General features: G+C 42.5%; 1 protein-coding gene across 1 annotated transcript in view; it reads right to left on the bottom strand.

Moving 5' to 3' along the window:
* LOC133510384 (astrotactin-1-like) overlaps positions 1–12,025 on the bottom strand; it is a 442,032-nt gene that overhangs the window by 225,334 nt on the left and 204,673 nt on the right. Inside the window, exon 15 of the mRNA XM_061838217.1 lies at positions 1,321–1,425. Within this exon, the coding sequence (XP_061694201.1) occupies positions 1,321–1,425 (105 nt within the window). The remainder of the gene's footprint in view (positions 1–1,320; positions 1,426–12,025) is intronic.

Genomic DNA, 12,025 nt, shown 5'->3' with positions numbered 1-12,025 from the left:
TATGAACATTTGTACCTCATTGTAAAAAAAGAGCTGTCAAACCCCTGACGTTTGCAAATGCCACCACAATCATTGGCCTCATCAAAGACAGTGATGGGTCTGCATATCAACAGGAAGTGGAGCATCCGAAACAGCCTGGAGCTGAACATGTTCAAGACTGTAGAGCTGACTTCAGGAGGCAGCCTTTGGCACAGCTACCACTCACACTGTCCAGCTGCCCTGTGTCAATTGTCGACACTTTCAAATTCCTGGGAACTACAGTCATTCAGGACCTGGAGTGAAAGACAAACATCAACTGGATCATCAAAAAGGCCCAGCAGAGGATATACAAGAACTTCCTGCAGTTTCTTTGGAAACACAGCCTGCTACAAAAGCTGTTGATCCAGCTCTACACAGCAGTCCTGCAAAGGGCCTGCAAAATAATTTTGGACCCTCCACGTTCTGGTCACCAACTCTTCCAGCTCCTTCCTTCAGATAGATGCTATCGAACAATACAATTCAAAACCAGCAGACATTTCAACAGCTGAAATCCAGCAGTTGACTTTCAATATCATTGTAACAACAGATCTCTGTTGAGACATTACTACATTCCTCGTGCACTCACTACAGTAGTCATCTTAGTCTGCACTAATTGTATATCTCTTGTTCCCCAATACTGGCCATTCATGTGCTTGACAACAACCTGGATCATCTGTGCAGTTGTCGCTGTTCCAGATTATCGTACGAGGAGTCACTTCGAATTTGTGAAATTTCCAGAATACCCGCCATTTGAACACTGTCACTGTGCAAGATTATTTCAAAAATAGTCACTTCAAATCACTCTGTCTCTAAATTGTTTGAAGACTCGTTTGCACAATTATCACTGTATCATCATTACCACATTACTGTTAACCTTTCATTGCTGAATGACTCCATAGTTTTTTTTTTTATATAGTGATTCCTGAAAGTATATTTTGTCACACTGGGTGTCTGTTGTCATTCTGGAGTAACAACTACTGCAGACAAATTCATTGTGAGTTTTTGAAATACTTAGCAAATAGAGATTAGTCTGATCCTTTCTTTCCTTCATATGTCAACACACTTGTGCCAGAGACTCACCTGTTTGCCACTGTACCAAACAATACAAATCACCCACTGTTATGATGAAAGCCCAACCTTGTGTCACATGACACACAAATAAATATTGTCAACAGGGCTGCATTTTCTTGCAGCGAATGACAAAAAGAGTACAATCTCCTACGTAAATCAAGTACAATCTTTTATTTATTTAGTTACTTATTTTACAAAAGATCATTTATTTTCAAAAGCGTATTAGTTTACCTTGAGATAAGACCCACTGATTGAGTTTGACGTGGTATTGCACAGAACGAAGGCTCCAACGCTGCACAAGGGGGTAGCCAGACACTTCACTGTAGTTCACCATTCCTAGAATGAAACACAATAAACACGTCCATTTGAATAGATGCCATCCTCACGATAGCATAAAGTATTGCGAGTGCACTTCACTACTTATATTACTACTATGCAGAGAAACAATGCAAAATCTTCACAATGCACTGGATTCCACACCTCAGTGCCAGCTCACAGCCTGATATATCAGCCTTATTTTAGTTAAAGAAATAGAAATAAATGTGTAAATATGTGTAGTTTCCTTGGCAGAAGAGAGAATAATAATAAGTCATTGAGATAAGATCAAACTAAGGCATAAACGCACACGGGATGATAATATTCAGATATAGGGGGAAAAAAAGGCAAGACAGTAAAAAGTAAAGTTTCGGCATAAGATGAAAGTGGAAGTTGGCTCCTGAAAATTATATTTTTCATAATTATTTTCATAACTTGCACATTTCAGATTAGCTGTGGAATTCACATGCTTATTTATTTGCCCTTTTTGATATATATATAAACACTGATAAGAAGTATTCTAGAAGGCGTAAGTGCACAGCTGAATTAATGCCTAAATATGAAGTAGTTGGATGCTGCATGTTGGACTTGCAACGTGTTATATTTGCTGAGTTAATTTGGAAGGATTTGCAACACTTAGAGGACAGTAGAAAGCATACATTTCTAAAGCTCACCATCCAGGAGGATCTAGATTCAAGCGATGCAAGGTCCACCCAAATGGCTGACTTCACAAATCAGGTGGGGGACCACACCTGTTTTTTTTAAGACAGCCTGGCATGCTGCCTAGAACTTCATCTTTTACCACTGTGGTGTCACTTTAAGAAGAATTCCCTCATCTGCCATCCGGTCCAGATGTGTCTACACAACTTCCCGATGTGTGGAATGTTTGTACATTTTATATGTAGTGTACTTGTACCCGCATAAGAATGGATTTGCTATAAATGTGACATGCTTTTGAAGCCCTTTCTCTGCTCCCACGTTCTTCTGTGCCACTCAACATGTCAGAGGGAGCTGAGCTGATGCACATTTGTAAATCAGTACCAAGTCTTTGCAGCTTTGTCTTCTTCCTGTCCTGCATTGCAGAGACTTCAGTTCTTCCCTAAGTTGGTTGATTTTAATTACATCTGGGTTTGCTCATCAATGCATTGGGCCTTTGGTTGTTTGATGACAAACTTCTCTCCACTGATACCGATGATTGAGGAGCACATAAAGTCAGGTCACGCCTTTACTACCCCCAATGATGTTACTTCAAGAACAGAGTTCTCATCTGACTGGTGCGATTCAGTCCCCTTGTGCAGCAGACCATAAGACCTGACGATGAATTGCTCAGGGCAATATGCAGAACTTGGAGATTCTCGACTATGTGGAGTGGTTATGAGTCTTGTCAACCAGGACCTCATCAGGGAGAGTGCTGACCACTGCTTCTACATATTGCTTGACTTCTTGAGCAGCACATCCTGCTCTAGTAAACCCTTATAGCTTTCAGATTCTATTAGGTTTTGCTGCAAAAACAGATTGCTCTCATTGTAGGTAGTCACTTGCTCCAGTTGCATGTCCATTTGGCGTCTTTTAGCACCCCTGGGTGCTCGATTTTGGAAACTGCCGCCTGGAGTGCTGACCCTCTGCCACAGATTTTATGCCTCTGTGCTGTCCATTGTCTCTCCAGTTGTCACTACGCTATTCGAAGTTGACATTCAGCCTTTCCTGAAAGTCACTGGCCAGCCCAGTTTATAACTAGTAAATGGAAAAACTTGAGAACCTGAAAACGCCACAGAGCAGCATGCGAGGGCAACTTTTTTGATATCCTTTTTCTCAATATGGCTCATTAACAAACAACATTCATCTTAATTTTAGATATAATATTTCAAGGAGTCATGGATGGTGAAGTGGTACACTCGCCTGCCTTTGGTGCGGGCAACGTTGGATCAATTCCCGCTCAGTGATGGTGTCAATACCTGCCCTGCAACTTACTGGCGACCAGTTCATGGTATAGTCCGCCTTTCGCCCGAAGCTAGCTGGGTTAGGCGCCAGCTTTCCCGCAACCCTTGTGAGGATAAGTGGCTTGGATAATGACATGACATGACAATATATCAAAGTCATGCAAATGATTAACTTGCACATATTTATCCATGCATTATCCAGCCCGCTTATCCTTGCAATGGTCACAGGAGAGCTGGAGCCTATCCCAGCTAGCTTCGTGCAAAAGGTGGACTACACCCTGAACTGGTCGCCAGTCAAATGCAGGGCAGATGCACATATTTGAATATTTGTAAATTTTGCTTGGCAGAGTGCATTTCCATCGTGTATTACTGTGTATGTAATGTATGTCATGAAAGAGAAACCTCATTTTTGACTTTAACAATTTTCGATAAAACCTGATGTGGAGAAGATGAAACTCAATTAATATTTTTACTTATTCATATTTGTTAAATCTGTCCTGTTCAACTGCATTGCTTTGCAGAATGGTGGAATTGCATGACTTTGTGCTGGAACAGTTTTGCTGTGCAACAGGGAAGTTTGAAATACTTCCTCTGCTTAATTTAGTTTTATTTAATTTATCAGATGTTTATTTAAATGCAGCTGGAAAGAGAGGAGATTTAGTTAGGGGAGAGACAGGGACACAGAGAAGAAAATGAGCAGAACAATAATGAGACAGTCTACATATTTAAACACAAGTAACAATACAACAGTTAGATTGGGGATGTGGAGGTGTTTGGGGGAGGGGGGGCATCCTCCGAGGACATGCAATAACTAACCAAGAGAACCAGAGAGGATAGAAAGGGGCAGGACAGGATATGGGAAAATGAGGAAGGCAGTGCTACTGTCAAGTGTTGCAGTGAGATTATTTTTTAGTGTCTTAAAACCTGTAAAAAAATATGAGTTTATATGTTAGTATTACTATATCATTATGTATTATTATAAGTGTCACCCTGGGATTGGATGGCAACCAGTTCAGGGTGTACCCTGCCTCCTGCCTTTTGAGAGCTGTGATGGGCTCCAGCACTCCTGCGACCCTTGTGGGGGTAAGCGGCTAAGAAAATGGATGGATGGATGGATGGATGGATGGATGGATGGATGGATGGTGCTTCTATCACACTGAGTAATTAGTGATCACATGCATGATTGACAGTCAACTGGTGTACAGAGTGACTGAGCCCCCACCCTACCCCCTGACCCACAAAGGTCAGAAAGCCTGTCCAGCAGGGAATTAATTTCTAATCTTCCAAATTTCTCTTGGATTATGTTGTAAGCACAAATGTCATTTACAGAGGTTTTTAATAAACAATTGTGAAGCTGGAGTTATTTAAATGGCGGCTTCATTTCTTCAAATAAGTGCCACGAACCCTCATACATATCCTTAGCCTCAAGATTATCATCATTTATGCTAGGCCATAAGAGTAATTCTTGAATATTAATCAGGTCATTTCTCCTAGCAAATTTGTGCAATTGCATCTGTAGGATTACAGCCATATATCGCTCTGAAGGCCTTCAACATGTTCTTTTGCACACCCAGAAGGTGTTTCGATATTGTTCATAACTACAACTACTGTAAGCGTCAGCCACATGTATAAAAAAAAGAAACAACACAGAGGGGTAGAAAAGACTAGACGTATTGCATTTGCCAAACAAAAATATAGTCAAAAAATGAGAAAATGGCAAAAATTAACACATGCTACTTGGGCATAAAAATAAAAAACATGAATTGGAAAAGAAGTACGACTAAAGCTGTGGCTATTCATGTAGGCCAGGAAACACTTTCTTGATACTGATGCTATGAAAATACAACAATTGGTGAGAGGAGAACATAACCGAAGAAATTGATGAGTAAGTCACTCAAGGTGATATTCTGGCATTGTCATCACCTTTAGCTACATCTATTTATCCCCTCTTATGAGTAGTAGCTCCCTGGAACGATGCACAGAATCCCCAGCAAAGAGAGTACACCATGACAAAACATTCTATTGCCTGGCTCATCCCTGTCCCCCAGATCCCTTAGTTAAAATGAACAAGTCCAAAACAGATTGTACCGCAGCATATTCTTCTTCTTGCTGAAAGGATTTGTCTTCCTTTTAGCTCAAGGGTGTTCTGCTCTCATTCCATGGCACAATGATTAATTTGAGTCCACTTCACTTTGCAAACATCCTAAGTTCAAAATCTCTCTTCATGTCGACAGTGTAAGGCCTTTTTTAGAAGTGTCTTGGCTTGGGCTCTTTAGACAATTCAAACATCAATCCATCTACTTTCGATATTGTTTATTCTGTTAAGAGGCTCAGGAAATGTCATCCTATTCCAGCTGACTTTGGATGAAAAACTGACTACACTCTGGACTGGTTGCCCTTTAGTCATAGGAGAAATAACCACATATTCACACCGTCACTGAGTGCGAAGTGATCTCGAGCTCAGGACGGACGGACGGACGGACGGACAGACGGACAGACGGACAGACGGACAGACAGACAGACAGACAGACAGATAGACAGATAGATAGATAGATAGATATAGATAGATAGATAGATATAGATAGATAGATAGATAGATAGATAGAGATAGATAGATAGATAGATAGATAGATAGATAGATAGATAGATAGATAGATAGATAGATAGATAGATAGAGATAGATAGATAGATAGATAGATAGATAGATAGATATAGTCTGGTCACATCAGACAAATGCAGCAGACTGAATTAGTGCCACAAAAACACTTATGTATTAACCGCATCATTTAAACCTTCTCAATGAAGGGTGGAAAATGTTTCTGAAACCTGACTTCTCAAAGAGCAAATGAGAATGAGGGGTCAGGCACCCTATTGTGAGGATGATGAATTCATAGGTTAGTTGGTCCAAATTAACATAAAAGAAGAGGAAAATGCATAGCACACCACCACAAAAACCTCATCTCAATTTTTAAGTATCGAGGTGGCATCATGATTTGGGACTATTTTACTCTCTCAGGACCTGGACACATTGCTATCATTCACGGTAAAATTAATTCCCAAGTTTTTCAAGACATTTAGCAGGATAACTCAAAACTAAGCATCTTAGCAGAATGTATAGTGTGGGTGATACAACTGGCTAATTGACCCAAAGGATGGAAGTAAATCAACAACTGAATGGCTTAAAGAGAAGGTTTTGAAGTGGCACAGTCAGAAGCCTGACCTCAATCAGAATCACAATCAGTTTTATTGGCCATGTATGAAAACAACACGGTGGAACAGTGTATCATCTGGAAAGCATTGGCCTCACAGTTCTGAGGTTGCCGAGTTCAAACCTGGACCCGCCTGTGTGAAGTTTGCATGTTCTCCCCGTGCTTGTGTGTTTTCTACGGGCACTCAAGTTTCTTCCCACCTCCCAAAAACATGAAACAATAATTGGACACTCTAAATTGCCCCGAGGTGTGATTGTGTGTACAGTTGTTTGTCTCTATGTTAGAATGCCCTTTAGCGCGATAGTTCAGAGCAATGGCCATTGTACAAAGGGTGTCAAGACTTAAAGGAGTGTATGCAGTTTAAAGTGACAAGTCATGCACTAGTATATTCAGTAGATTATCGCATGCAATAGACTGTATTGTACATAATACTAATAATAATTGGCCCAGCAGCATGTGACAACAACTATACAGCTATAATTCTGACCCTCAAAGACCTGTTAGTCTGCCTTTAAGAGTCCACCTCCACGCCATGTATTATCCTAAATCAGATGCACCAGTGTGAGGTCGTTAGCTGCATAAAGACACCTGGCCACCCCCCATACAATCAGTAAGTCTTATTTGTTGTACTTGTAACATGGCCAAGACCAAAGACACCAGAGACAAAATTGTACAACTCCACATGGCTGGAAAGGGGTACAGAGAAATTGCCAAGCAGCTTGGTGAAAAAAGGTCCACTGTTGGAGCAATCATTAGAAAATGGAAGAAGCTAAACATGACAGTCAACCTCAATTGGAGTGGAGCCCCATGCAAAATATCACTTTGTGGGATCCTTAGAAAGGTGAGGAATCAACCCAGTACTACACAACAGGACTTGGTCAATGACCTGTAAAGAGTTGAGACCACCATTTCCGAGATGAATGTTGGTAATACACTAAGACGTTATGGTTTGAAATCATGCATGGCACGGAAAGTTCCACTGCTTAAACCAGCATGTGTCAAGGCCCGTTTTACGTTTGCCAATGACTATTTGGATGATACAGAGGAGTCATGGGATAAGGTTGTGTGGTCAGATGAGACCAAAATTTAACTTTTTGGTCATAATTCCACTAACTGTGTTTGGAGGAAGACAAATGATGAGTTCCATTCAAGAACACCATCCCGACTGTGAAGCATGGGGGTGATAGCATCATGCTTTGAGGGTGTTTTTCTGCACATGCGACAGGACGACTGCACTGTATTAAGGAGAGGATGACCGTGGCCATGTATTGTGAGATTTTGGGAAACAACCTCTTTCCCTCAGTCGTAGCATTGAAGATGGGTCATGGCTGGGTCTTTCAACATGACAATGACCCGAAACACACAGTCAGGAAAACCAAGGAGAGGCTCCGTAAGAAGCAAATCAAGGTTCTGGTGTGGCCTAGTCAGTCTCCAGACCTAAATCCAATAGAAAATCTTTGGAGGGAGCTGAAACGCCGTGTTTCTCAGCAACAGCCCAGAAGCCTGACTGACCTAGAGAAGATTTGTGTGGAGGAGTGGGCCAAAATCTCTCTTGCACTGTGTGCAAACCTGGTGAACAACTACAGGAAACATTTGACCTCTATAATTGCAAACAAAGGCTACTGTTCCAAATATTAACATTGGTTTTCTCAGGTGTTCAAATACCTATTTACAGCTGTATCACACAAATAAATAGTTAAAAAAATCATACATTGTGATTTCTGGATTTTTATTTTCATATCTCTCTCCCGGTGGACACGCACCAACGATGAAAATTCCTCCATGATTTCTAAGTGGAAAACATATAGCAGGGTGTTCAAAGACTTATTTATTTTTTTACTGTAAGTCGAAAGTCATCAACATGATGAGCCATGTCAAAGGATATTCAGTTACACTGAAAACATTTCTGGGATGTAACACAGGTAATGTTTCAGTATCTAACTATAATTAAGTAACTATAATTAAGTGTCCCTATATCTAAACGCGAATGGTCATTTTCTCCCATGGTAAATTATGCTAGATTATAACAACACATCATAATGAAATAATGATTTGATTATATGAATACTTAGTTTTGAAATTGAACGTCTATTAACCTCTTTAAAAATGTCTCAATATTTGCAGTGTCAATAAATTCTGATTATGGTATTAAAGGGCCACTGTCATGAAATGCTTGATTTTTAGTATGTTATTAATGAAAAAATGGCAGCTGACATGGACCCATGCGTTTTTTAACCACGTATACAGCTTTTTGTAACGCCCGCCATGAAAATCCTCTCGAGGGATTTGTTTTTGTGAAGAAGCAGGAAATGACGTAAAGGACAGGACCGCCCTCAAGTGGATTCCTTTGTTTCCATTGGTTTTACCTCCGGGAAGGTATCTCATTGTTCCTTCATGTTAGCCAAAATGCCGGCTTGTTGCATTGCTGGACATTGCTTGAACACTCGGGAGGATGGATTTACCCTTCATAAATTTGCAAGAGACCCGGTTCGTCATGAAAAATGGATTGCAGAGGACGAGAGCTTCGTGGGTTCCAAATGACAGGTAGGTGTGTATACAGCGACTAAAAAATATAATAGTTTGGGGCGGACCACGTAATCGGTTTCTCATAACATAAGAAAAGATCCGCTTACGAAATGTGACGATGTGTGCGTCGGACGACGTCGGGCTACTCCGTCGCTTTGCCAGCAAAGGCTGCGCTTCAGGCTCGCGGACGGCAGCCGGCGGCTCTGAAGAACGCAGCCGACAATGCCTCACTCAGCCACGTGCGACGACAACGCAGTAAAGCCCCCCAGCGCGACGGTGTTGTTCATCGCGTACTGCGGCGGCTATGAACAACCCCCTGAAGCAGCACGGCTCGGCTCCATTATAAGCCACCACGGTGCCAAAAATGAGCCACACCGGCTGAGGCGCCGGGTTTGCCGATCACGGCTTCAGCGAAGGCTGCGCGTCGGGATTGCGGACGCCGGCGGCTCTGAAGAACGCAGCCGACAATGCCTCACTCAGCCGCGTGCGACGACAACGCAGTAAAGCGCCTCAGCTCGATGGTGTTGTTCATCGCGTACTGCGGCAGCTATGAACTACCCCCTAAAGCAGCATGGCTCGGCTCCGTGATAAGCCACCTCGGCACTGAAAATGAGCCACACCGGCCGGCTGCGATGAGCCGTGATGGCTCATCTCCGCCGCGAAAGTGGGTCGGATGGGGAGGCGGTTTGCCGTGATTGCATATCATCTGAATATGGTTCAAAACAATAGTGTAATATTGCCCTAACTTCACTCGGTTGTGTGGTGTTCTCCTTTTCGAAAAGAGCTTCCATGTCAGAAGGGGCGTGTTCGTCTACCATAGTAAGGTGCACCCCGTGTTTTCATTGGCGAATGTCCGGGTGATGTCATGGACAGAAGATGCACCCAATATGGCGACCACTTGGATGTCGGAGAATGACACTTCTGCAACTTTGCACCTGGATAACGCGCTCTCCGCTCACATTTATTGTTTCGTATAGACATTGAAGTTGAAGTATGTCTTATGCCCATATTTAGTCATGACTCTATAATTTCCTCATGTCCTCAGTGGGGCTCTGCTCTGTAGCCAGATTTGTCCTTGAGCACATCTCTGCACGTAGGCTAACCTTGATGAACTGCATGCTGGACACTTTGTAATAATCCATTGCCAGCTAGAACCGGTTGAGAAAGAAACCCTTTGTCTAAGTGGAAAGCCCCGATGTCAGGCCACAGGTTTGATACAACCCATTTTCCACCCTTCTGACAAGATAAAGGATGTATGCTTTCTATGTATCATTGCACTTGTGATCTCCTCTACAGCCATTGTCTGTAACTCATAAGTGCCCGGAATATTCTGTAAGTAAATTCTTCGAAGAAACTGTTCATCATCTCCAGCCTTTATTTGGATAAACAACACTCTCACTAGCCGAAATTAAATGAACACGCGGAGGGAAAAAAGCATCCTCCAACAAAGTGAATTATGTTATATGTATTTTTCATTACAAAATCTATTTTAGAATGTTTATAGGGGTGACACTTCTTATAACTACTCAGTAAGTTATTTTAAGGTCTTGAGATTCCATCAATAATCACACCCGCAACTTTATATCTGCAGGCATGACTGTTGGACTACACTCGTAACTTTATATCTGCGGGCATGACTGACCAACCCGTACATTTTTCAAATGTGAGTGGCTGCAGTGGAATTGTAAATTAGCTGTTCAAGAATTTAAGAATTAAATTGCAGGCAGGAAGAAGCTGTTGGAATGCCTGGTAGTTTTGGTTTAGACTTATCAGTAGTGGCTACCTGATGGAAGGAACTAGAAGAGCTGATCTTGTCCTAGTTCAAATGGCGTGCAAGTTCTCAAGGGTGGGTAGGGTGGTGCTGACAATCCGTTTTGATTTGATTGATTTTTGATTGTCCGTTGTACTCAAGAATTTGTCCTTTTTTTGTGGCAGCCCCAAACCAGAGTGTAATAGGTACACAGTATTGATTCAATGACTGCTGTGTGGAACTGTCTCAGCAGCTCTTGTGGCAGGCCATGTTTCCTCAGAAGCCAGAAGGAGTACATCCTTTGCTGGGCTTTTTTGAGGATGGAGTTGATGTTTGTCTCCCACTTCAGGTCTTGTGAGACTGTAATTCCCAGGAACTTGAAGGTGTTGACGGTTGATACAAGAAAGTTAGACAGTGTGAGGGGCATCTGAGGTGAAGTCAACAGTCATATTTACAGTCTTTAGTGTGTTCGGACACCAAGTAGTGTTGGCCACACCAAACTTCCAGCTGCTCCACTTCTTGTTGATACACAGACTCATCATCGTCTTTAATGAGCCCTTATCCTCTGCGAACTTCTTGAGTTTGACAGCTCTGTCCTTTGAGGTGCAGTCATTTGTGTAGAGCAAGAAGACCGTGTGTGTGCGTGTGTGTGTGCGTGTGTGTGTGGAGGGGGGGGTGGTCAGAGGACACAACCTTGGTGTGTCCTGGTGCTGATGGTGACTGTGGATGAGGTGGTGTCCCCAAGCCTTACCCGCCATGTCCTGGCCATCAGGAAGTTATAAATCCACTGGCAGATGGCAGGCAAGACATTAAGCTGGAGAAGCTTAGAGGAGGAGTTTGGGGATGATGGTGGATCTTTGTGTAGATTGCTATGCTGTCATGGTGTTCAAGGAAGAAGTGCAGATGACTGCATCATCCTCAGACTTTTTAGCTCAGTAGGCAGACTGCAATAGGTCTAACTGGGGACTTGCCACGATCTTGAAGTGGTCAAGCATGAGGCATTCAAGGGACAGATGTCACGGCAACAGGCCTGTAGTCATTAAGACCTGAGACTGCTGCTTTTTTTTGGGAGCGGTATAATGATGGAGCGTTTTGAAAGGTTATGTTAGGACAGCAACCTGCGCCAATACTTGGTTCCAGGAACTGCCTTCAATGGAATCGTTTTACAGCCGGGTTCAGCCTTGTGTGACTAGCCA

The sequence above is a fragment of the Syngnathoides biaculeatus genome, chromosome 13, assembly GCF_019802595.1.
Source record: "Syngnathoides biaculeatus isolate LvHL_M chromosome 13, ASM1980259v1, whole genome shotgun sequence".
Lineage (NCBI taxonomy): Eukaryota > Metazoa > Chordata > Actinopteri > Syngnathiformes > Syngnathidae > Syngnathoides > Syngnathoides biaculeatus.
The sequence above is the reverse complement of the archived record's forward strand: the minus strand, read 5'-3'. Positions and strand labels throughout refer to the sequence as shown.